Source organism: Anomaloglossus baeobatrachus, chromosome 6 (genome assembly GCF_048569485.1).
Source record: "Anomaloglossus baeobatrachus isolate aAnoBae1 chromosome 6, aAnoBae1.hap1, whole genome shotgun sequence".
In the NCBI taxonomy this organism is placed as follows: domain Eukaryota; kingdom Metazoa; phylum Chordata; class Amphibia; order Anura; family Aromobatidae; genus Anomaloglossus; species Anomaloglossus baeobatrachus.
This window is the reverse complement of record NC_134358.1, coordinates 567,427,319-567,454,955: the sequence shown is the minus strand read 5'-3', so window position 1 is coordinate 567,454,955 and position 27,637 is coordinate 567,427,319. Positions and strand designations below refer to the sequence as shown.

Here is a 27,637-nt window from a genome sequence, read left to right as displayed (position 1 = left end):
CAATGTCTAATTTCTCTTGATTTACCGAACAAAGGGACCAGACATCTGGCCTAATTAAGAACAGTTCACCCCCACACAAGTGGCCAGACGCTGAGTCGTCACATCATGACACCCCTATATACACTGCAGGTATTGGGGTGCAGTATTTAATCCTATGCAGATTTTTCAGTTTTGCCACCTGCAAACAATGGAGCGGGCTGTATATTTTACCAAAGGTAACTTCACCTGTGACAGAATTACAAACTCCCATTGTATGATCAATACTTATTTTCCTCACTGTACATTGCAGGTATTGGGGTGCAGTATTGTGTGGTGATGTGACGCCCCCATATACACTGCAGGTATTGGGGTGCAGTACTGTGTGGTGATGTGATGCCCCCATATACACTGCAGGTATTGGGGTGCAGTACTGTGTGGTGATGTGACGCCCCCATATACACTGCAGGTATTGGGGTGCAGTACTGTGTGGTGATGTGATGCCCCCATATACACTGCAGGTATTGGGGTGCAGTACTGTGTGGTGATGTGACGCCCCCATATACACTGCAGGTATTGGGGTGCAGTACTATGCGGTGATGTGACGCCCCCATATACACTACTAGTATTGGGGTGCAGTACTGTGTGGTGATGTGACGCCCCCATATACACTGCTGGTATTGCGGTGCAGTACTGTGTGGTGATGTGACGCACCCATATACATTGCAAGTATTGGGGTGCAGTACTGTGTGGTGATGTGACACCCCCATATACACTTCTGGTATTTGGGGTGCAGTATTGTGTGGTAATGTGACACCCCCATATACACTGCAGGTATTTGGGGTGCAGTAGTGTGTGGTGATGTGATGCTCCCATATACACTGCAGGTATTGGGGTGCAGTGCTTTCCTTGCACCATATGCTACGTTGCATAGTGACGGCGCTGCACCAGCACTTTGTATTTCTGGATCTGTGTGACCACAGCGTCTGCTCCCCAGAGACATGTGTAACAATCTGCACATTCACTGCTGACACCGGAGAAATCCCCCCCCCCACATTCACTGCTGACACCGGAGAAATCCCCCCCACATGCACTGCTGACACCGGAGAAATCCCCCCCACATTCACTGCTGACACCGGAGAAATCCCGCCCACATTCACTGCTGACACCGGAGAAATCCCCCCCACATTCACTGCTGACACAGGAGAAATCCCCCCCACATTCACTGCTGACACCGGAGAAATCCCCCCCCCCCCACATTCACTGCTGACACCGGAGAAATCCCCCCCACATTCACTGCTGACACCGGAGAAATCCCCCCCCACATTCACTGTTGACACCGGAGAATCCTCCCCACATTCACTGCTGACACCGGAGAAATCCCCCCCCACATTCACTGCTGACACCGGAGAAATCCCCCCCACATTCACTGCTGACACCGGAGAAATCCCCCCCCACATTCACTGTTGACACCGGAGAATCCTCCCCACATTCACTGCTGACACCGGAGAAATCCCCCCCACATTCACTGCTGACACCGGAGAATCCCCCCCACATTCTGTTCTGAGGCTGATCATCACAGGGATACCACCCTCAGGGCTGTTACAGAAAGCTTTGTGCAGTCCCATGTAAATAACGCTTCACCTCTCAGAATAACATTTTTTTGTGTTTCAGTTTTTCATTATTTTTAGGATTTCTGTTAATTGTCAGTGACTGGAGCTCGTGTTTATACAGATCACATCATGGAGAGAGCACAGCTCCTCACTGATACATTGTAACAAACCCTCAGCTGTGGGCGAGGCACGATCAGGAAAGATATTACTATCCAAATTAGGAGGATTCATAGAAGAAGTATAAGTAACACCCATATATGCAAAAATAACCACATCCACAGTGCCCCCATAATAACAGCGATATCCACAGTGCCCCCATAATAACAGCGATATCCACAGTGCCCCCATAATAACAGCGATATCCACAGTGCCCCCATAATAACAGCGATATCCACAGTGCCCCCATAATAACAGCGATATCCACAGTGCCCCCATAATAACAGCGATATCCACAGTGCCCCCATAATAACAGCGATATCCACAGTGCCCCCATAATAACAGCGATATCCACAGTGCCCCATAATAACAGCGATATCCACAGTGCCCCATAATAACAGCGATATCCACAGTGCCCCCATAATAACAGTGATATCCACAGTGCCCCCATAATAACAGTGATATCCACAGTGCCCCCATAATAACAGTGATATCCACAGTGCCCCCATAATAACAGTGATATCCACAGTGTCCCCATAATAACAGCGATATCCACAGTGCCCCCATAATAACAGTGATATCCACAGTGCCCCCATAATAACAGCGATATCCACAGTGCCCCCATAATAACAGCGATATCCACAGTGCCCCCATAATAACAGCGATATCCACAGTGCCCCCATAATAACAGTGATATCCACAGTGCCCCCATAATAACAGTGATATCCACAGAGCCCCCATAACAGCGATATCCACAGTGCCCCCATAATAACAGCGATATCCACAGTGCCCCCATAATAACAGTGATATCCACAGAGCCCCCATAACAGCGATATCCACAGTGCCCCCATAATAACAGCAATATCCACAGTGCCCTTATAATAACAGCGAAATCCACAGTGCCCCCATAATAACAGCGAAATCCACAGAGCCCCCATAATAACAGTGATATCCACAGTGCCCCCATAATAACAGCGATATCCACAGTACCCCCATAATAACAGCGATATCCACAGTGCCCCCATAATAACAGCGAAATCCACAGAGCCCCCATAACAGCGATATCCACAGTGTCCCCATAATAACAGCGATAGCCACAGTGCCCCCATAATAACAGCGAAATCCACAGAGCCCCCATAATAACAGCGAAATCCACAGAGCCCCCATAATAACAGTGATATCCACAGTGCCCCCATAATAACAGCGATATCCACAGTGCCCCCATAACAGCGATATCCACAGTGCCCCCATAATAACAGCCATATCCACAGTGCCCCCATAATAACAGCCATATCCACAGTGCCCCCATAATAACAGCCATATCCACAGTGCCCCCATAATAACAGCGATATCCACAGTGCCCCCATAATAACAGTGATATCCACAGTGCCCCCATAATAACAGTGATATCCACAGTGCCCCCATAATAACAGTGATATCCACAGTGCCCCCATAATAACAGTGATATCCACAGTGCCCCCATAATAACAGTGATATCCACAGTGCCCCCATAATAACAGTGATATCCACAGTGCCTCCATAATAACAGTGATATCCACAGTGCCCCCATAATAACAGCGATATCCACAGTGCCCCCATAATAACAGTGATATCCACAGTGCCCCCATAATAACAGTGATATCCACAGTGCCCCCATAATAACAGCGATATCCACAGTGCCCCCATAATAACAGTGATATCCACAGTGCCCCCATAATAACAGTGATATCCACAGAGCCCCCATAACAGCGATATCCACAGTGCCCCCATAATAACAGTGACATCCACAGTGCCCCCATAATAACAGCGATATCCACAGTGCCCCCATAATAACAGTGACATCCACAGTGCCCCCATAATAACAGCGACATCCACAGTGCCCCCATAATAACAGTGACATCCACAGTGCCCCCATAATAACAGCAATATCCACAGTGCCCTTATAATAACAGCGAAATCCACAGTGCCCCCATAATAACAGCGAAATCCACAGAGCCCCCATAATAACAGTGATATCCACAGTGCCCCCATAATAACAGCGATATCCACAGTACCCCCATAACAGCGATATCCACAGTGCCCCCATAATAACAGCGAAATCCACAGAGCCCCCATAACAGCGATATCCACAGTGTCCCCATAATAACAGCGATAGCCACAGTGCCCCCATAATAACAGCGATATCCACAGAGCCCCCATAATAACAGTGATATCCACAGTGCCCCCATAATAACAGCGATATCCACAGTGCCCCCATAACAGCGATATCCACAGTGCCCCCATAATAACAGCCATATCCACAGTGCCCCCATAATAACAGCCATATCCACAGTGCCCCCATAATAACAGCCATATCCACAGTGCCCCCATAATAACAGCGATATCCACAGTGCCCCCATAATAACAGTGATATCCACAGTGCCCCCATAATAACAGTGATATCCACAGTGCCCCCATAATAACAGTGATATCCACAGTGCCCCCATAATAACAGTGATATCCACAGTGCCCCCATAATAACAGTGATATCCACAGTGCCCCCATAATAACAGTGATATCCACAGTGCCTCCATAATAACAGTGATATCCACAGTGCCCCCATAATAACAGCGATATCCACAGTGCCCCCATAATAACAGTGATATCCACAGTGCCCCCATAATAACAGTGATATCCACAGTGCCCCCATAATAACAGCGATATCCACAGTGCCCCCATAATAACAGTGATATCCACAGTGCCCCCATAATAACAGTGATATCCACAGAGCCCCCATAACAGCGATATCCACAGTGCCCCCATAATAACAGCAATATCCACAGTGCCCTTATAATAACAGCGAAATCCACAGTGCCCCCATAATAACAGCGAAATCCACAGAGCCCCCATAATAACAGTGATATCCACAGTGCCCCCATAATAACAGCGATATCCACAGTACCCCCATAACAGCGATATCCACAGTGCCCCCATAATAACAGCGAAATCCACAGAGCCCCCATAACAGCGATATCCACAGTGTCCCCATAATAACAGCGATAGCCACAGTGCCCCCATAATAACAGCGAAATCCACAGAGCCCCCATAATAACAGCGAAATCCACAGAGCCCCCATAATAACAGTGATATCCACAGTGCCCCCATAATAACAGCGATATCCACAGTGCCCCCATAACAGCGATATCCACAGTGCCCCCATAATAACAGCCATATCCACAGTGCCCCCATAATAACAGCCATATCCACAGTGCCCCCATAATAACAGCGATATCCACAGTGTCCCCATAATAACAGCGATATCCACAGTGCCCCCATAATAACAGCGATATCCACAGTGCCCCCATAATAACAGCGATATCCACAGTGCCCCATAATAACAGCGATATCCACAGTGCCCCCATAATAACAGCGATATCCACAGTGCCCCCATAATAACAGCGATATCCACAGTGCCCCCATAATAACAGTGATAGCCACAGTGTCCCCATAATAACAGCGATATCCACAGTGCCCCCATAATAACAGCAATATCCACAGTGCCCCCATAATAACAGTGATATCCACAGTGCCCCCATAATAAAAGCGATATCCACAGTGCCCCCATAATAACAGTGATAGCCACAGTGCCCCCATAATAACAGCGATATCCACAGTGTCCCCATAATAACAGCGATATCCACAGTGCCCCCATAATAACAGCGATATCCACAGTGCCCCCATAATAACAGTGATATCCACAGAGCCCCCATAACAGCGATATCCACAGTGCCCCCATAATAACAGCGATATCCACAGTGCCCCCATAATAACAGCAATATCCACAGTGCCTCCATAATACCAGCGATATCCACAGTGCCCCCATAATAACAGCGATATCCACAGTGCCCCCATAATAACAGCGATATCCACAGTGCCCCCATAATAACAGCGAAATCCACAGTGCCCCCATAATAACAGCAATATCCACAGTGCCCCCATAATAACAGTGATATCCACAGTGCCCCCATAATAACAGCAATATCCACAGTGCCCCCATAATAACAGTGATATCCACAGTGCCCCCATAATACCAGCGATATCCACAGTGCCCCCATAATAACAGCGATATCCACAGTGCCCCCATAATAACAGCGATATCCACAGTGCCCCCATAATAACAGCGATATCCACAGTGCCCCCATAATAACAGTGATATCCACAGTGCCCCCATAATAACAGTGATATCCACAGAGCCCCCATAACAGCGATATCCACAGTGCCCCCATAATAACAGCGATATCCACAGTGCCCCCATAATAACAGTGATATCCACAGAGCCCCCATAACAGCGATATCCACAGTGCCCCCATAATAACAGCAATATCCACAGTGCCCTTATAATAACAGCGAAATCCACAGTGCCCCCATAATAACAGCGAAATCCACAGAGCCCCCATAATAACAGTGATATCCACAGTGCCCCCATAATAACAGCGATATCCACAGTACCCCCATAATAACAGCGATATCCACAGTGCCCCCATAATAACAGCGAAATCCACAGAGCCCCCATAACAGCGATATCCACAGTGTCCCCATAATAACAGCGATAGCCACAGTGCCCCCATAATAACAGCGAAATCCACAGAGCCCCCATAATAACAGCGAAATCCACAGAGCCCCCATAATAACAGTGATATCCACAGTGCCCCCATAATAACAGCGATATCCACAGTGCCCCCATAACAGCGATATCCACAGTGCCCCCATAATAACAGCCATATCCACAGTGCCCCCATAATAACAGCCATATCCACAGTGCCCCCATAATAACAGCCATATCCACAGTGCCCCCATAATAACAGCGATATCCACAGTGCCCCCATAATAACAGTGATATCCACAGTGCCCCCATAATAACAGTGATATCCACAGTGCCCCCATAATAACAGTGATATCCACAGTGCCCCCATAATAACAGTGATATCCACAGTGCCCCCATAATAACAGTGATATCCACAGTGCCCCCATAATAACAGTGATATCCACAGTGCCTCCATAATAACAGCGATATCCACAGTGCCCCCATAATAACAGCGATATCCACAGTGCCCCCATAATAACAGTGATATCCACAGTGCCCCCATAATAACAGCGATATCCACAGTGCCCCCATAATAACAGCGATATCCACAGTGCCCCCATAATAACAGTGATATCCACAGTGCCCCCATAATAACAGTGATATCCACAGAGCCCCCATAACAGCGATATCCACAGTGCCCCCATAATAACAGCAATATCCACAGTGCCCTTATAATAACAGCGAAATCCACAGTGCCCCCATAATAACAGCGAAATCCACAGAGCCCCCATAATAACAGTGATATCCACAGTGCCCCCATAATAACAGCGATATCCACAGTACCCCCATAACAGCGATATCCACAGTGCCCCCATAATAACAGCGAAATCCACAGAGCCCCCATAACAGCGATATCCACAGTGTCCCCATAATAACAGCGATAGCCACAGTGCCCCCATAATAAATGCGAAATCCACAGAGCCCCCATAATAACAGCGAAATCCACAGAGCCCCCATAATAACAGTGATATCCACAGTGCCCCCATAATAACAGCGATATCCACAGTGCCCCCATAACAGCGATATCCACAGTGCCCCCATAATAACAGCCATATCCACAGTGCCCCCATAATAACAGCCATATCCACAGTGCCCCCATAATAACAGCCATATCCACAGTGCCCCCATAATAACAGCGATATCCACAGTGCCCCCATAATAACAGTGATATCCACAGTGCCCCCATAATAACAGCGATATCCACAGTGCCCCCATAATAACAGTGATATCCACAGTGCCCCCATAATAACAGCGATATCCACAGTGCCCCCATAATAACAGTGATATCCACAGTGCCCCCATAATAACAGTGATATCCACAGTGCCCCCATAATAACAGCGATATCCACAGTGCCCCCATAATAACAGTGATATCCACAGTGCCCCCATAATAACAGTGATATCCACAGTGCCCCCATAATAACAGTGATATCCACAGTGTCCCCATAATAACAGTGATATCCACAGTGCCCCCATAATAACAGTGATATCCACAGTGTCCCCATAATAACAGCGATATCCACAGTGCCCCCATAATAACAGTGATATCCACAGTGCCCCCATAATAACAGTGATATCCACAGTGCCCCCATAATAACAGTGATATCCACAGTGCCCCCATAATAACAGTGATATCCACAGTGTCCCCATAATAACAGCGATATCCACAGTGCCCCCATAATAGTAGCTCCTCATGATGGAATATGGTTGGTGGACACCCAATATACCCTGTACCCCGCAGCGCCTCATGTCTCCGCCCTGGAGTGATGGACGCTCAGGATTGAGGTGTGAGGACTATCTGGAATGTGGGGCAGAGTCATCGCTGAGGATTATGGAGGGAGGCAGAGAAGCCACGCCTTCTTTCACCCGTTCATGGGCGGAACAATGGCTCAGTAATTAGCACTGTACAGTGAGTCAGTGGTTACCACTGTATGGTGGCACAGTGGCTAGCAAGGTATGGTGGCTCAGTGGTTAGCACTGTACGGTGGCTCAGTGGTTAGCAATGTATGGTGGCTCAGTGGTTAGGACTGTACAGTGGCTCAGTGGTTAGCACTGTACAGTGGCTCAGTGGTTAGGCTTGTATGGTGGCTCAGTGGTTAGCACTGTACAGTGGCTCAGTTGTTAGCACTGTATTGTGGCTTAGTGGTTAGCACTGTATGATGGCTTAGTGGTTGGCATTGTATGGTGGCTCAGTGGATAGCACTGGCACTGTACGGTGGCTCAGTAGTTAGCACTGTATGGTGGCTCAGTGGTTAGCACTGTTCGAGGGCTTGGTGGTTGGCACTTTATGGTGGTTCAGTCACAGTGGTTATAAATGTATGGTGGCTCATTGGTTAAAACTGTACAGTGGCTCAGTGGTTAGCACTGTTCGGCGGCTCAGTTGTTAGCACTGTATTGTGGCTCAGTGGTTAGCATTGTACAGTGGCTCAGAGGTTAGCACTATACGGTGGCTCAGTGGTTATCACAGTATGGTAGCTTTATGGTTATCACTGTATGATGGCTCGGTGGTTAGCACTTTATGATGGCTCGGTGGTTATCACTGTATGATGGCTCAGTGGTTAGCACGGAATGGTGGTTCAGTGGTTAGTACTGTTCAGGGGCTTGGTGGTTGGCACTGTATGGTGGTTCAGTCACAGTGGTTATAAATGTATAGTGGCTCATTGGTTAGAACTGTACAGTGGCTCAGTGGTTATCATTATACGGCGGCTCAGTTGTTAGCACTGTATTGTGGCTCAGTGGTTAGCATTGTACAGTGGCTCAGAGGTTAGCACTATACGGTGGCTCAGTGGTTATCACAGTATGGTAGCTTGAGGGTTATCACTGTATGATGGCTCAGTGGTTAGCACGGTATGGTGGTTCAGTGGTTAGCATTGTATGATAGCTCAGTGGTTAGCACGGTATGGTGGCTCAATGGTTAGCTCTGTACAGTGGCTCAGTGGTTAGCACTGTATGATGGCTCTGTGGTTAGCACTATATGATGGCTAAGTGGTTAGCAAAGTATGGTGGCTCAATGGTTAGCTATGTACGGCGGCTCAGTGGTTATAACTGTATGGTGGCTCACTGGTTAGAACTGTACGGTGGCTCAGTGGTTAGCACTGTACAGTGGCTCAGTTATTAGCACTGTATTGTGGCTCAGTGGCTACCATAGCACTGTACAGTAGCTCAGAGGTTAGTAATATACAGTGGCTTGGTGGTTAGCACGGTATGGTGGTTCAGTGGTTAGCACTGTATGATGGCTCTGTGGTTAGCACAGTATGATGGCTCGGTGGTTAGCACAGTATGATGGCTCGGTGGTTAACACGGTATGGTGGCTCAGTGGTTAGCTCTGTACGGTGGCTCAGTGGTTAGCACTGTATGATGGCTCAGTGGTTAGCACTATATAGTGGCTCAGCGGTTAGCACTGTATGATGGCTCGGTGGTTAGCATGGTATGGTGGCTCAGTGGTTAGCACTGAATGATGGCTCGGTGGTTAGCACTGTATGATGGCTTGGTGGTTAGCACTGAATGATGGCTTGGTGGTTAGCACTGTATGATGGCTCGGTGGTTAGCACTGAATGATGGCTCGGTGGTTAGCTTTGTATGATGGCTCGGTGGTTAGTACTGAATGATGGCTCGGTGGTTAGCACTGTATGCTGGCTCGATGGTTAGCACTGTATGATGGCTCGGTGGTTAGCACTGTATGATGGCTCGGTGGTTAGTACTGTATGATGGCTCAGCGGTTAGCACTGTATGATGGCTCGGTGGTTAGCATGGTATGGTGGCTCAGTGGTTAGCACTGAATGATGGCTCGGTGGTTAGCACTGCATGATGGCTTGGTGGTTAGCACTGAATGATGGCTCGGTGGTTAGCACTGTATGATGGCTCGGTGGTTAGCACTGAATGATGGCTTGGTGGTTAGCACTGAATGATGGCTCGGTGGTTAGCACTGTATGATGGCTCGGTGGTTAGCACTGTATGATGGCTCGATGGTTAGCACTGTATGATGGCTCGGTGGTTAGCACTGTATGATGGCTCGGTGGTTAGTACTGTATGATGGCTCAGCGGTTAGCACTGTATGATGGCTCGGTGGTTAGCATGGTATGGTGGCTCAGTGGTTAGCACTGAATGATGGCTCGGTGGTTAGCACTGCATGATGGCTTGGTGGTTAGCACTGAATGATGGCTCGGTGGTTAGCACTGTATGATGGCTCGGTGGTTAGCACTGAATGATGGCTTGGTGGTTAGCACTGAATGATGGCTCGGTGGTTAGCACTGTATGATGGCTCGGTGGTTAGCACTGAATGATGGCTCGGTGGTTAGCTTTGTATGATGGCTCGGTGGTTTGTACTGTATGATGGTTAGCACGGTATGGTGGCTCAGTGGTTAGCCCTGAGTTCTCCCCGTGTTCTCGGGGTTTCCTCCGGGTTGTCTGCTTTTCTCACACTCCGCAGACAGTGAGAGGAATTAACAGCGCCATATAAGTGAGTAAAATACATACATTCGCTCAGTCTCTTATTACCCGGGGGGGGGTAGATATTGGCGCCCCCTCTGGCCCCCCGGGGGGGGGTGTCCGCTGCCCCTCTGGCGGATGGTGCGCAGTGTGAGGCGCTGCAGGCGGTCACTGGGGCAGGTGGAGCTCTGCTCCCCCCGGTGGGGTCGGGGCCTGGAGGGGCTATTCCTGACATAAAGCCCCTGTGCTGGGATCTGCGGCCTCCGCGATCTGCTGATCCTCGCACATAATCCCTGATCCTCCATCCTTCCTCCCCCATCACCTGCTTCTCCCGGCAGCCTCCTGACTCCCTTCCTCGCAGCCGCCTCCTCCTTGGCCGCGTCCCCCGGCATCCTCCCGGCCCGGTGCTGGCAGTCGCGGTGTCAGGACGCGCTCTCGGGGATGATGGATGAATGAGGCTCCTACGGCTCAGGACGCGTCTGCTGCATCCTCCTGCTCCAGAGAAGAGGACGGAGGCTGCGCAGTGCGCGCTCAGGGGCCGCCTCCGCCGGTGCGCTGTCATTCCGCATGATGTCAGCAGCCGCTGGGTGTGCACCAGGCAATGCGGAGAAGAGGGAGCACCAGCCGGGGGGAGAGACCCAACTACTGGGGGACAGGAGAGACCCCCGCCACTGGGGGACAGGAGAGACCCCCGCCACTGGGGGACAGGAGAGACCCCCGCCACTGGGGGACAGGAGAGACCCCCACTAATGAGGGACAGAAGAGACCCCCGCCACTGGGGGACAGGAGAGACCCCCGCCACTGGGGGACAGGAGAGACCCCCGCCACTGGGGGACAGGAGAGACCCCCGCCACTGGGGGACAGGAGAGACCCCACTACTGAGGGACAGAGAGACCCCAATACTGAGGGACAGAGAGACCCCCGCCACTGAGGGACAGGAGAGACCCCCGCCACTGGGGGACAGGAGCGACCCCCCGCCACTGAGGGACAGGAGAGACCCCCACCACTGAGGGACAGGAGAGACCCCCACTAATGAGGGACATGGGAGACCCCCCGCCACTGAGGGACAGGAGAGACCCCCGCCACTGGGGGACAGGAGAGACCCCCACCACTGGGGGACAGGAGCGACCCCCGCCACTGAGGGACAGGAGAGACCCCCACCACTGAGGGACAGGAGAGACCCCCACTAATGAGGGACATGGGAGACCCCCCGCCACTGAGGGACAGGAGAGACCCCCGCCACTGGGGGACAGGAGAGACCCCCGCCACTGGGGGACAGGAGAGACCCCCGCCACTGGGGGACAGGAGAGACCCCCGCCACTGAGGGACAGGAGAGACCCCCACCACTGAGGGACAGAGAGACCCCCGCCACTGAGGGACAGGAGAAACCCCCCAGTATATGACCCCTGTGCAAGAACAGTATATGGCCCTGTGCAAGAACAGTATATGGCCCTGTGCAAGAACAGTATATGCCCCTGTGCAAGAACAGTATATGGCCCTGTGCAAGAACAGTATATGGCCCTGTGCAAGAACAGTATATGGCCCTGTGCAAGAACAGTATATGGGCCCTGTGCAAGAACAGTATATGGCCCCTGTGCAAGAACAGTATATGCCCCTGTGCAAGAACAGTATATGGCCCCTGTGCAAGAACAGTATATGGCCCTGTGCAAGAACAGTATATGGCCCTGTGCAAGAACAGTATATGGCCCCTGTGCAAGAACAGTATATGGCCCCTGTGCAAGAACAGTATATGGCCCTGTGCAAGAACAGTATATGGCCCTGTGCAAGAACAGTATATGGCCCTGTGCAAGAACAGTATATGGCCCTGTGCAAGAACAGTATATGGCCCTGTGCAAGAACAGTATATGGCCCCTGTGCAAGAACAGTATATGGCCCCTGTGCAAGAACAGTATATGGCCCCTGTGCAAGAACAGTATATGGCCCCTGTGCAAGAACAGTATATGGGCCCTGTGCAAGAACAGTATATGGCCCCTGTGCAAGAACAGTATATGGCCCTGTGCAAGAACAGTATATAACCCCTGTGCAAGAACAGTATATGGCCCTGTGCAGGAACAGTATATGGCCCCTGTGCAAGAACTGTATATGGCCCCTGTGCAAGAACAGTATATGACCCCTGTGCAAGAACAGTATATGGCCCTGTGCAAGAACAGTATATGGCCCTGTGCAAGAACAGTATATGGCCCCTGTGCAAGAACAGTATATGGCCCCTGTGCAAGAACAGTATATGGCCCCTGTGCAAGAACAGTATATGGCCCTGTGCAAGAACAGTATATGGCCCTGTGCAAGAACAGTATATGGCCCCTGTGCAAGAACAGTATATGGCCCCTGTGCAAGAACAGTATATGGCCCTGTGCAAGAACAGTATATGGCCCCTGTGCAAGAACAGTATATGGCCCTGTGCAAGAACAGTATATGGCCCCTGTGCAAGAACAGTATATGGCCCCTGTGCAAGAACAGTATATGACCCCTGAGCAAGAACAGTATATGGCCCTGTGCAAGAACAGTATATGGCCCCTGTGCAAGAATAGTATATGGCCCCTGTGCAAGAACAGTATATGGGCCCCTGTGCAAGAACAGTATATGGCCCCTGTGCAAGAACAGTATATGGCCCCTGTGCAAGAACAGTATATGGCCCCTGTGCAAGAACAGTATATGACCCCTGTGCAAGAACAGTATATGACCCCTGAGCAAGAACAGTATATGGCCCTGTGCAAGAACAGTATATGGCCCCTGTGCAAGAATAGTATATGGCCCCTGTGCAAGAACAGTATATGGGCCCCTGTGCAAGAACAGTATATGGCCCCTGTGCAAGAACAGTATATGGCCCCTGTGCAAGAACAGTATATGGCCCCTGTGCAAGAACAGTATATGGCCCTGTGCAAGAACAGTATATGGACCCTGTGCAAGAACAGTATATGGCCCCTGTGCAAGAACAGTATATGGCCCTGTGCAAGAACAGTATATGGCCCCTGTGCAAGAACAGTATATGGTCCTGTGCAAGAACAGTATATGGCCCTGTGCAAGAACAGTATATGGCCCTGTGCAAGAACAGTATATGACCCTGTGCAAGAACAGTATATGGCCCTGTGCAAGAACAGTATATGGCCTTGTGCAAGAACAGTATATGCCCCTGTGCAAGAACAGTATATGGCCACTGTGCAAGAACAGTATATGGCCCCTGTGCAAGAACAGTATATGGCCCATGTGCAAGAACAGTATATGGGCCCCTGTGCAAGAACAGTATATGGCCCCTGTGCAAGAACAGTATATGGCCCTGTGCAAGAACAGTATATGGCCCCTGTGTAAGAACAGTATATGGCCCCTGTACAGGAACAGTATATGGCCCTGTGCAAGAACAGTATATGGCCTCTGTGTAAGAACAGTATATGCCCCTGTGCAAGAACAGTATATGGCCCCTGTGCAAGAACAGTATATGCCCCTGTGCAAGAACAGTATATGGCCCCTGTGCAAGAACAGTATATGGCCCTGTGCAAGAACAGTATATGGCCCCTGTGCAAGAACAGTATATGCCCCTGTGCAAGAACAGTATATGGCCCCTGTGCAAGAACAGTATATGGCCCCTGTGCAAGAACAGTATATGGCCCTGTGCAAGAACAGTATATGGCCCCTGTGCAAGAACAGTATATGGGTCCCTTACAGCCCAAGAGCTCATCAAAATGCACAATTCCACCTGCTATGGAGGTAGATGTGGCCCCCTGACCTCCCGGGCCCCTCTGCATCCGCACAGGCTGCACCAATGATATGTCGCTCCTGAGCAGTCCCTGGACCTCCCATAATTACTGCTCATCAGTCTTCCAGCCTCACTACGAAGTCATTTAACCCTTTTTTGAAGATGAGTAAGATTACAATATCTCTGCCCTCTAGTGATACCAAGAATTTACCCTGAAACATCACAGGAAAAAAACCGCCATAACTGCCAACACCAACGCACAATACTAATGCCCTGCAGGATACAGGGACCCCAAGAAAAAAACACTGATGAGCAACCACTGACACACCTTCATCCACTCACACACCCATCATCCACTCGCACACCCATCATCCACTTGCACACCCATCATCCACTCTCACAACCATCATCCACTCGCACACCCATCATCCACTCGCACACCCATCATCCACTTGCACACCCATCATCCACTCGCACACCCATCATCCACTTGCACACCCATCATCCACTCTCACAACCATCATCCACTCGCACACCCATCATCAACTCGCACACCCATCATCCACTCGCACACCCATCATCCACTTGCACACCCATCATCCATTCACACACCCATCATCCACTCCGACACCTTTCATCCTTGGGGGGGGGGGGAGATTTGCCTAATACTATAAATACACAGGTATGAGGTCTATTTAGGTGATATATTCTGCATATCCTTACTTTTCTCCTACTTTGCCCCTTCTGTTCTCCTCAGCCCAGTGCTCGAGTGTCTGGATCCTTTTGTCTCCGCTCTCTTTCCTCTCTAGTGTTGGTTTCTCCTCCGATCTTAGTATCATCTGTGAATTTTATGAGTTCCCCAATAATTCCGCTGTCCAGATCATTTATAAAGATACTACACAGCACCGGGCCCAGGACAGAACCTTGTGGATAATACACAGCAGCAGGCCCAGGACAGAGCCTTGTGGATATTACACAGCACCGGGCCCAGGACAGAGCCTTGTGGATATTACACAGCACCGGGCCCAGGACAGAGCCTTGTGGATATTACATAGCACCGGGCCTAGGACAGAGCCTTGTGGATATTACACAGCACCGGGCCCAGGACAGAGCCTTGTGGATATTACACAGCACCGGGCCCAGGACAGACCCTTGTGGATATTACACATCACCGGGCCCAGGACAGAGCCTTGTGGATGTTACACAGCACCGGGCCCAGGAGAGAGCCTTGTGGATATTACACAGCACCGGGCCCAGGACAGAGCCTTGTGGATATTACACAGCACCGGGCCCAGGAGAGAGCCTTGTGGATATTACACAGTACCGGGCCCAGGAGAGAGCCTTGTGGATATTACACAGCACCGGGTCCAGGACAGAACCTTGTGGATATTACACAGCACCGGGCCCAGGATAGAGCCTTATGGATATTACACAGCACCGGGCCCAGGACAGAGCCTTGCGGATATTACACAGCACCGGGCCCAGGACAGAGCCTTGCGGATATTACACAGCACCGGGCCCAGGACAGAGCCTTGTGGATATTACACAGCACCGGGCCCAGGACAGAGCCTTGTGGATATTACACAGCACCGGGCCCAGGACAGAGCCTTGTGGATATTACACAGCACCGGGCCCAGGACAGAGCCTTGTGGATATTACACAGCACCGGGCCCAGGACAGAGCCTTGTGGATATTACACAGCACCGGGCCCAGGACAGAGCCTTGTGGATATTACACAGCACTGGGCCCAGGACAGAGCCTTGTGGATATTACACATCACCGGGCCCAGGACAGAGCCTTGTGGATATTACACAGCACCGGGCCCAGGACAGAGCCTTGTGGATATTACACAGCACCGGGCCCAGGACAGAGCCTTGTGGATATTACACAGCACCGGGCCCAGGACAGAGCCTTGTGGATATTACACAGCACCGGGCCCAGGACAGAGCCTTGTGGATATTACACAGCACCGGGCCCAGGACAGCTGTGAGGAGCTGCTTTTACCGACTCATATTAACCTTTATTATGAATGGAGTGATGGAGCAGTAGTCTGTATTTTCAGGATTGCTGTCCGTGGTGCTGGAGTCGCAGCTCTATCATTTAGTCCAGATGTTGAGCAGCCGCTGAGCACAGAAAAACTGAAAGGGGCGCGAAGGTAAAGTAACACTCCAGACCCCCGATTCCCAGGATGTGTGGGAGCTCCGGGCCTGGACACCACGGACCAGAAAGTCCTGTGAACACCCCCTTTAAAGCTGACCAGCTACAATATTTTATATATATATATATATATATATATATATATATACACAGGGTGGTCCAAATGTAGGTGGACAGTATGTGTAATAGGGTTATCAAACATGGTGTAAAGTGATACTGACTCAGTTACCCTTAGCAACCAATCAGATTCCACCTTTCATTTTCCAAAGAGTCTGTGAAGAATGAAAAGTGGAATCTGATTGGTTGCTAAGGGCAACTGAGTCAGTTTCACTTTACACCATGTTTGATAACCCTATTACACATACTGTCCACCTACTTTTGGACCACCCTGTATATAAATATAAATACACACACTGGGGATTTAAAAAGTTTATACACCCCTGTAAAAATTGCAGGTTTTTATTATGTGAATAATCCTACCTAGAAGAATCATTTCACAACGTTATTTTCCAACATAGCTGTCACCCATAATCTGTACAAATCCATTGAGAAACAAACTGAAATGATATTGAGGCTGAAAATAACCACTAAAATAATGTGGTTGCATAAGTGTGCACACCCTCTTATAATTGGGGATGTGTTCAGAATTAGAGTCACATTCACATTATTAGTCCTCGATGCAAAAACATTTACAGAAATTCTGATAAACTCCATAGAAAGTTTTGGTTTTCCAGGAGAATTTTCCTGGCATCACAGCACAGGGATCTCATTGTGGAAAGTCATCAGTCAGGAGAAGGAAACAAAAAATATTCCAAGCCACTAGAGACCTCAGCCACTGTGAATTTGGCACAACAGTGACATTACCTAGGTCTGTACACCTTCAAAAATTGCTAAAAAAAAAGAGAAAATTGTTTCAATAGGCTGCCATGAGTACAGCTACATTAAAGGAGCTGCAGGGATTTCTGTTCAGTCTTGGTTGGGGAAAAAATGGCTTCACCTAAAGAAGATGAATATTTTGGAGTTACACAGACTGAACCCAGACCTGAATCCAAGTTAAAATCCTTTTTAACCTGTAGAGGGCGCTGTACACAGGAGATGACCCCGCAATCTGACGGGGAGCTTCTGCAAGGCAAGGAAGAGTGGGCAAAGATGGACGATCCTAGAGATGCCGTGTTATATAAAAGTATCATCTATGTCTACAGGAGAAAACTTTATCCTGGCATCGATGATACATTTGTTGCAATGTATCAATATATGAAGGAGCCTGAGTCCAGGGGAGCATGATCATGATGATGATGATGATGATGATGATCATGATGATCATGATGATGATGATGATGATGATTGCTGTGTTGAAGGATATTTATAGGAAGCTAAATATGATGACAGTGATGCAACAAGTGGTAACACTGGCAGCGCCCGGGCAAGAATAGAACACGGGGTCATCACCAGCACAAGCTCTGCAACCACTAATGCACCAGTCACTGGGATGAGCCCGACTCCTGCAACATAATCACTGTATACAGAAAATGTTCTGCAGCAACTGCCAGAGGATACAGTACACTGAAAGCAAAAAGAACAAATGAAGCTCAAAATTTATTGCATTATAAAGTCGTTATTAAAGTGATTTCTATATAAATCTGTATGTAGTGAGCTCCCTCTAGTGGTGGCTGTATAAATCTGTATGTAGTGAGCTCCCCCTAGTGGTGGCTGTATAAATCTGTATGTAGTGAGCTCCCTCTAGTGGTGGCTGTATAAATCTGTATGTAGTGAGCTCCCCCTAGTGGTGGCTGTATAAATCTGTATGTAGTGAGCTCCCCCTAGTGGTGACTGTATAAATCTGTATGTAGTGAGCTCCCTCTAGTGGTGGCTGTATAAATCTGTATGTAGTGAGCTCCCCCTAGTGGTGGCTGTATAAATCTGTATGTAGTGAGCTCCCTCTAGTGGTGTCTGTATAAATCTGTATGTAGTGATCTCCCTCTAGTGGTGACTGTATAAATCTGTATGTAGTGAGCTCCCTCTAGTGGTGGCTGTATAAATCTGTATGTAGTGAGGTCCCTCTAGTGGTGGCTGTATAAATCTGTATGTAGTGAGCTCCCTCTAGTGGTGCCTGTATAAATCTGTATGTAGTGAGATCCCTCTAGTGGTGGCTGTATAAATCTGTATGTAGTGAGCTCCCTCTAGTGGTGGCTGTATAAATCTGTATGTAGTGAGCTCCCTCTAGTGGTGGCTGTATAAATCTGTATGTAGTGAGCTCCCCCTAGTGGTGGCTGTATACATCTGTATGTACTGAGGTCCCTCTAGAGGTGGCTGTATAAATCTGTATGTAGTGAGCTCCCTCTAGTGGTGGCTGTATAAATCTGTATGTAGTGAGCTCCCTCTAGTGGTGGCTGTATAAATCTGTATGTAGTGAGCCCCTCCTAGTGGGGACTGTATAAATCTGTATGTAGTGAGCTCCTCCTAGTAGTGACTGTATAAATCTATAAATCTGTATGTAGTGAGCTCCCTCTAGTGGTGGCTGTAAAAATCTGTATGTAGTGAGCTCCCTCTAGTGGTGGCTGTACAAATCTGTATGTAGTGAGCTCCCCCTAGTGGTGGCTTTATATATCTGTATGTAGTGAGCTCCCTCTAGTAGTTTCGCTTTCTTAAGGGGCCAGAGCACCAATTCCCAGAAGTGCCTCTCAGCCTATGGCTTATAGCTGAGAGACAGTAGATACTTAAGGCATCCTCCCATTAGGGTAGGTGCCTGAGCAACATAGACAATCAGTTAACCAGACCAGAGAAGTGGTACTATGCAGTGTATATATACAGAAAAATACACATACTGAGGATTACACCCAGTATACAGGACAGGAGAAGTGGTACTGTGCAGTGTATATATACAGAATAATACAGATACTGAGAATTGCACCCAGTATAAGGAACAGGAGAAGTGATACTGTGCAGTGTATATATACAGCATAATACAGATACTGAGGATTACACCCAGTATACAGGACAGGAGAAATGATACTGTGCAGTGTATATATACAGAATAATACAGGTACTGAGGATTACACCCAGTATACAGGACAGGAGAAGTGGTACTGTGCAGTGTATATATACAGAATAATACAGAAACTGAGGATTACCCCCAGTATACAGGACATGGGAAGTGGTACTGTGCAGTGTATATATACAGAATAATACAAATACTAAGGGTTACACCCAGTATATAGGACAGGAGAAGTGGTACTGTGCAGTGTATATATACAGAATAATACAGGTACTGAGGATTACACCCAGTATACAGGACAGGAGAACTGGTACTGTGCAATGTATATATACAGAATAATACAGATAGTGAGGATTGCACCCAGTATACAGGACAGGAGAAGTGTTACTGTGCAGTGTATATATACAGAATAATACATACTGAGAATTACACCCAGTATACAGGACAGGAGAAGTAGTACTGTGCACTGTATATATACAGAATAATACAGATGCTGAGGATTCCATCCAGTATACAGGACAGGAGAAGTGGTACTGTGCAGTGTATATACACAGAATAATACAGACACTGAGGATTACACCCAGTATACAGGACAGGAGGAGTGGTACTGTGCAGTGTATATATATACAGAATAATACAGATACTGAGGATTACACCCAGTATACAGGACAGGAGGAGTGGTACTGTGCAGTGTATATATACACAGAATAATACAGATACTGAGGATTACTCCCAGTATACAGGACAGGAGGAGTGGTACTGTGCAGTGTATATATACAGAATAATACAGACACTGAGGATTACACCCAGTATACAGGACAGGAGGAGTGGTACTGTGCAGTGTATATATACAGAATAATACAGATACTGAGGATTACACCCAGTATACAGGACATGAGAAGTGGTACGGTGCAGTGTATATGTGTCGCCCTGGGCAAGCCAGGGGACACAGATAACAACACCACTACACCCCACACTTCAGGTAGGCACACCTGCTAACCAGAAATCCTTGTTGCCTCCCTCCAGGAGTCTGTGATGCACACCAGGGGGTGGGCCAGGCGGTTGGCTCCGCCCACCTAGGAGCTCACAACTCTGGAGGCAGGAAGTTAGGCTGGTTTCACACTACGTCTTTTTAACATCCGTTAAAAATGTTTTTTTAACGGAAGTACGGATCCTGTGCAAATCCGTTTTCACTGCAATGCATTTTCAATGGACTCGCGTCCACCTGCGTTTGCGTCCGTTAGACGCAGGATCCGTCCTTTTGCGTTATTTTGACATGTTTCAAAAACGCAACATGTAGCGTTTTTGAGCTCCGTCCAAATACTTCAAATTGCTGGATCCTGACTATCCTGACTGATAGACAGGATCCTGCTTTTATACTGAGCATGCCCAGAACCAGTCTTGGGTCTCTCTCTCTCCCTCTCCCTCTCCCTCTCCCTCTCCCTCTCCCTCTCCCTCTCCCTCTCCCTCTCCCTCTCCCTCTCCCTCTCCCTCTCCCTCTCCCTCTCCCTCTCCCTCTCCCTCTCCCTCTCCCTCTCCCTCTCCCTCTCCCTCTCCCTCTCCCTCTCCCTCTCCCTCTCCCTCTCCCTCTCCCTCTCCCTCTCCCTCTCCCTCTCCCTCTCCCTCTCCCTCTCCCTCTCCCTCTCCCTCTCCCTCTCCCTCTCCCTCTCCCTCTCCCTCTCCCTCCCTCTCTCTCTCTCTCTCTCCTCGTTTTCAGCGGATGTTAAAAAGACGTAGTGTGAAACCCTCAGGGACATGAACGAGTGAACAGCAGAGTAGCCCAGGCAGGGGCTAGAGGAAACAACCAGAAGTGAAAGTGAAGGAAAGGAAAGTGGAAAAGGAGGAAAGCAAGAAGTGGTGACAGAGCAGAGAGAAGGAGAAGCCTGAGAGCCCAGCTGTGTGTAGGGCTAGAACAGCAAGGTCAGCGACGGCGGTGACTGTCCGGAGGGGGACCGTTTGGAAGTTCCTGGAAGGACCCCGTTGGCTGTGTGCCCGGTGGTCTGGAGCAGTGTTCCGAAGGACAGTCAGCACCAGGGCAGGGGCCTCTCGGACCCCGGCAAGGCTAGGAGTCGCCCAATTTGCCGAATCCGTCAGTGAAGGGGACGCAGATCCCCCAGCAACAAAGTCCCGATTTACGGCAACAGCCCGACCATTACCGGGGAGACACCGCCACCGCCAAGGCACCAGTTTCCCCAGGGCCAGCGCCTGCGGGCAAAGTGTAGAGCTCCTCCGGCCCAGATTGCAGTCGGGGAGCGGGTAACCGGAGGGAATCCACCGCTACCATCAGTCAAACAGGTGCAAGGAAGAGAGACGTCACCTACCGGGAGTGCAGGTGCAACCGTCTGTGGGACCGTCCTACCAGCCGTTGGTTTACCGTACAAACTGTGTCCGTGTCTCAGGCTGAGTGAGTACCTTCGTGCCGCAAGGCACAGCGCTGCCCCTGCGCCCCTGCACCCCACTGGGCCCCGGGATCACCAACCCCTACCCACGGAGGGACAACGCAACAACTGGCTGCTCCGCCTCACCATCCCCGGGACCTCCACATAGAGCAGCGGTGGTGTACACTCAATCACCACAACCGTGGGTGGCGTCACGGACATTATCCCAACACCCCAAACACCCCTTTCACTCACGGGCGAGGAGCGCCGCTCAAGAAACCCCCGGGATCCGGCCCACGGCTCGAGCCACCACTGAGCAGCCGCCGGACCCGAGCAGAAGGGGTGAGCGCGGTGTGCTGACACCCTCCTCCCCGCCCGCGACAACTTGGCGTCACGAACAGGATCTTACCGCTCTGCCGTCTGGTAGAGGTGCGCCTTGTTACCGCCGGAGGTATCCGGCAGAAAAATTTCAGAAGCCGCCATCTTTGGCGCGAAAAGTTCCCGCTCGAGCGTCTTCTCGAGCAGTAGAGGCGCGAAGGCCAAAACTCCGCCCCGAGAGAGGAGGGGCCGGAAAGAGCTAAGGGGGACGGAAACAAGATGTCTGCGCCCGACGAAGCCGCTGGAGGAGCGGTGGTCGCAGCCGCAGCGGCATCCGCGGATGGGAATGGGCCTGCCCAGGTCCCGGCCGTACTGGCGGGAGGTGCCGCGGCCCCCGCGCTTGCTCAGGTCATGCCGTTTTCCTTGCCCTATGCGCCCGGAGCTGCCTGGCTACCGCAGTATGACGGGAAACCGGATGCCTTGCAGGCCTTCCGGAAAAAGCTTAACCCGTTGCTAGAGCTGTACCCCCTAACTGATAAGCAACGTGCAGCGATAGTGCTAGGCCAGCTAACCGGTGCGGCGGAGCAGGAAGCGGAGACCTGGACCGAGGGGGACCGGCTCTCCGTAGCCACCATCTTCGAGAAGCTACAGACTGCCTTCGAGACCCGGACTGAAGCTGAGCTGAGGATGCAGTTTTATCAGTGCCGGCAACGAGCTGGGGATAGCATTCGGGACTATGCTCTACGTCTGCAGGCCGCCCTCCGCACGCTGAAGCGGGTGAACGCTATTAATGAGGCGGATAGCAATAAGATGTTAGTGGAGCAATTTGCGCAGGGGATGAGGTCCCCTGAGGATCGTAAACAACTCCGGCTGTGGGCCCTGGAACACCCTGATGTGGACTTCGCTGTGTTAAAGGAGCGGGCCATTAAAGCACTACAGCCCCCAGCTGCTGAAGCTCTGGAACCCGTCCTGTGGCCCGTCGAGACAGCTCCCGTTGTGGCGGCCTCAGCCAAACCAACCTCCTTACTACCCGCAGCCTCGAGCAGCACAGTGGAAGAACTGGCAGCCCAGGTCCGTCGCCTGGACGGAGACCTTGCCAAAATCCTTGCTGCGCTTCAACCTCTGACCAGATCTCAGCCCCCAGCGCAGATGCAGCTTGCTGACAGTCCCGAAGATGTTCCCTGGATGCAGCAGAGAAGCGCTAACAACCCACGGAGCAGACCTCCAATCTGCTACAAGTGCCGTAAGCCGGGCCATGTTTACCGACAGTGCCCGTTAAACGAGCAACCCCTGGGGCCCCGGGCCAATCCTCAGGAGTAGAACACCGTGGCCCCCCGGACTGGCGAGACCGATACGTCGGGGCCCGCCCTATCATCCCTGTGGCTGTGGACGGCATACCCGTGATGGCTCTCTTGGACACTGGATCACAGGTAACTACCATACCGTACACATTGTATCAGCGATATTGGGCCACAGACGAGCTAGTGCCTCCATACAATAGTATAAATTTGATTGCCGCTAATGGACTTCCATTGACCCAGGTGGGGTATAAAGAGGTGGCTATGACAGTGGGGCAAGCTGAACTGCAACACCAGGGTATGATTGTGATCATGAATGAGCATAGTGATCATAACCCGAAAATAGTGTTGGGAACCAATGTGATGGAACACTGCATGGCTGATGTGCTGAACCTTTTGCAGCAGCTAGCCGCCACGGTGGCGGGGAGCCGGCAGAGGGCTGTGCAGCGTGAGATCCGCGCCCTGATGTACCGCCAGCATGTAAGCTCAACCGGAGGGGAGATTGGTGGAGTGCGAGTGATGGATGTCGCTCCATTGACTGTGCCCCCTAGGAGTGAGATGATGATCTGGTGTAGGGCAGCAGTAGGGCCTCAGGGGCGTGACTACCCTGCGATGATGGAGCCCATGCCTTCCGAGCACTGGCCCACTGTAGTGGCCGCCCGAGGGGTGGTAGATGTGAAGAAAGGGAGAGTGCCTGTGAGAGTGTTGAACTGTGGGGAGGAAGAAGTCAGGCTTCCCCGGTATGCCACCATTGCCAAGCTGCTCACCCTGGACCCTCACACTATCCAGGAAGCCCGTCCATCCACACTCCCACCTACCACCAGTACTTCCCCACCCCAGGGGGACACCAAGGAGTGGCACCAACAGCTACATGTGGGCACTGATGATACCCCTACACATCACAGGGCAGGGGTACACAGGGTAGTGCAGGAGTACGAACAGGTTTTCAGTAAGCACCCCCTAGACTTTGGGCAGATCAAGGGGGTCCAACACCACATTCCCACGGGTGAACATCCCCCTATCAAAGAGAGGTATAGACCTATTCCCCCTGCACATTATCAGTGTGCCAAAGATATGTTGAAGAATATGAAGGAGGCAGGGGTTATTCGGGACAGTTGTAGTCCCTGGGCCGCTCCGTTGGTACTGGTCAAGAAGAAGGATGGTACCATGCGGATGTGTGTGGACTACCGGAAGATCAACCAGATAACCCATAAAGATGCCTATCCATTGCCTCGTATTGAAGAATCTTTGGCTGCACTGAGAACTGCAAACTACTTCTCGACCCTTGACCTCACCAGCGGATACTGGCAAGTGGCCGTGGCCCCCGAAGACCGGGAAAAGACCGCCTTCACCACCCCGATGGGGCTATGCGAATTCAATAGCATGCCGTTTGGGCTGTGCAATGCCCCCGGGACCTTCCAACGATTGATGGAGTGCTGTCTGGGACATTTAAACTTCGAGACCGTCCTGTTGTATTTGGATGATGTGATTGTTTATTCCAAGACGTATGAGGCCCATCTGGAGCACCTGGCCGAGGTGTTCGCGTCCCTTGCCAAGTTCGGGATGAAGTTGAAGCCCTCGAAGTGCCATCTGCTGAAACCCAGGGTGCAGTATCTAGGACACGTGGTGAGTGCGGATGGTGTCGCCCCCGACCCGGAGAAGATCACTGCCATCCAGAGCTGGCCGAGACCAACCACAGTGAGGGAAGTAAGGCAGTTCCTGGGTCTGGTGGGGTACTATCGGCGCTTTATAAAGGGGTACACGAAGATGGCTGCCCCCATGCAAGATCTCCTCGTGGGACAGACCAAAGGTGGTAGACCTATTGGAGCCCCACTGTTGTGGGAGGACAAGCATGAGGAGTCCTTTGGCCAGTTGAAGGCGGCCTTGACCGGAGAAGAGGTCTTGGCGTACCCTGACTATGGGCGCCCGTTCATCCTCCACACGGACGCCAGTAACGTGGGGTTAGGAGCGGTCTTGTCCCAGGTCCAGGATGGGAAGGAGAAGGTGATTGCCTACGCCAGCCGAAAACTCCGGCCGACCGAAAGGAACCCTGAGAACTATAGCTCCTTCAAGCTCGAGCTATTGGCGTTGGTGTGGGCTATCACAGAGCGGTTCCGCCACTACCTGGCGGCGGCAAAATTCACCGCGTTTACGGACAACAATCCGCTAACTCACCTGGACACGGCCAAGTTGGGCGCGCTGGAGCAGCGGTGGGTAGCCTGGTTAGCCAACTATGATTTCACCATAAAGTACCGAGCTGGTCGTGTCAACATCAATGCAGATGCACTCTCCCGGATGCCCCATTTGTCAGAAGAGGGGTGTGAGGATGACGACCTCGAGGAGATTGAGTTGCCTGCGTTTCACCAGCCGCCTACTGAGAGGGTACAAGTATGTCAGCAACGGGCGGACCTGGACCCGCGGCCCAGTCAAGAGTGGCAGGACGCCCAGAACCAAGCGCCGGCTGTCTGCCTTGTCAAGACCCTGGTGGAACAAGGTGCTATGGGAATAGACCCTGCCGCTCCAGCCGAAGCCCAACGCTTGTGGAAAGAACGAAAACGGCTCTACCTACACCAAGGGAGGCTGTACCGTGAGCTGATCAACCCAAAGACCCATGAGAAGATATGCCAGTTGATCGTTCCTCAAGCTGAGGTTGCTACCGTCCTGCGGGCATACCATGATGGTGCTGGCCACTTCGGGTGGAAGAAGCTGGAGATGCTGTTGAGGGAGCGGTTCTATTGGAGTGGGATGCGTGAATCGGTGGAAGCCTGGTGCCGAGAGTGCGGTCCTTGTACACTAAGGAGAAAGGACGAGACTAGCCAGAGGGCACCGTTACATCCCATAGTCACCCATCAGCCGCTGGAACTGGTCGCCCTGGACCATGTCAAACTCACCCCTAGCCGAAGTGGGTACACCTACGCGTTGACCATGGTAGACCACTACTCAAGATTCATGGTGGTAGTCCCCGTTAAGGACTTGACTGGTCGAACCGCTGCCCGAGCGTTCCAGGCCTATTTTTGCCGACCCCATGGGTACCCCGAGAAGGTGCTGACTGACCAAGGCCCGGCTTTTGAAGCAGAAGTGTTTCACGAATTCTGCCAGTTGTACGGCTGCAAGAAGATCCGGACCACTCCGTACCACGCCCAAACCAACGGTATGTGCGAGAAAATGAATCACTTGGTCCTGGGGCTCCTCAAGACGCTACCGCTGGAAGAACGGAACATGTGGCCGGAAAAGTTACCCGACTTGGTCGACATGTACAATAATATCCCATCCAGCTCGACGAAGTGCACCCCAGCGTATCTGATGAGGGCCCGGCCTGGCCGCCTGCCGGTGGATCTGGAGATGGGGTTGGAGGCTCCGGAAGCACTCCCTTCCACGGCAGAGTGGGAAAGTCGGAGGAGGGCCCAGTACCGGCAAATCCAGGAGTATGTGGAGAAAAACCTCAGTAGAAGTCGAGAACAGCAAGAGCACCGGTTCAACCAGAAGGCGCCTGCAGGTCCTTTCCAGCCAGGAGATGTGGTGCTGAAACGAAAGAGAAAAGCCCACAAACTGGATGATCAGTGGGAGCAAGTCCCTTACGTCGTACAACCCACCGAGTGGGACAATGGGAAGACCTACCAGATCAGTCGTGACCAAGGGGGCACCCTGGCCACAGTTTCTCGGGACCATTTAAAGAAATGCCCCCCAGCGTTAAAAGCAGAGGCTGAAGTACCGGTTCCTCCACCAGTGGAGAAGGCAGCAGAGGTAATCCACACTGTAATGGGTGACTTCCCAGCAAACTGGCCTACACAGAACGGCGCGGTGATACTTCCAGTGATACTGTTCCCACAACCCGTGGATGAAGAAGTAGTGGAAGCGGTTAACCGTGAGCCAGAACCAGTGCCAGTGCCCAGGGATGAACCTGCACCCAGCCCCCCTGCACCTCCGCCTGCCCCACACTATAGCAGGGAGGAGGAACCGATTGTTCCCTCTACCCCACTGT

The 27,637-nt window shown here is 51.0% G+C and overlaps 2 protein-coding genes across 2 annotated transcripts in view; one reads left to right on the top strand and one right to left on the bottom strand.

The window, feature by feature from the left end:
• Positions 1-11,328, bottom strand: part of LOC142243675 (uncharacterized) — a 52,481-nt gene extending 41,153 nt beyond the window's left edge. Inside the window, exon 1 of the mRNA XM_075315816.1 lies at positions 11,120-11,328. Within this exon, the coding sequence (XP_075171931.1) occupies positions 11,120-11,189 (70 nt within the window). The 5' untranslated portion in view covers positions 11,190-11,328. The remainder of the gene's footprint in view (positions 1-11,119) is intronic.
• Positions 1-27,637, top strand: part of LOC142243676 (uncharacterized) — a 128,384-nt gene that overhangs the window by 18,423 nt on the left and 82,324 nt on the right. The gene's annotated exons all lie outside the window — the stretch shown is intronic.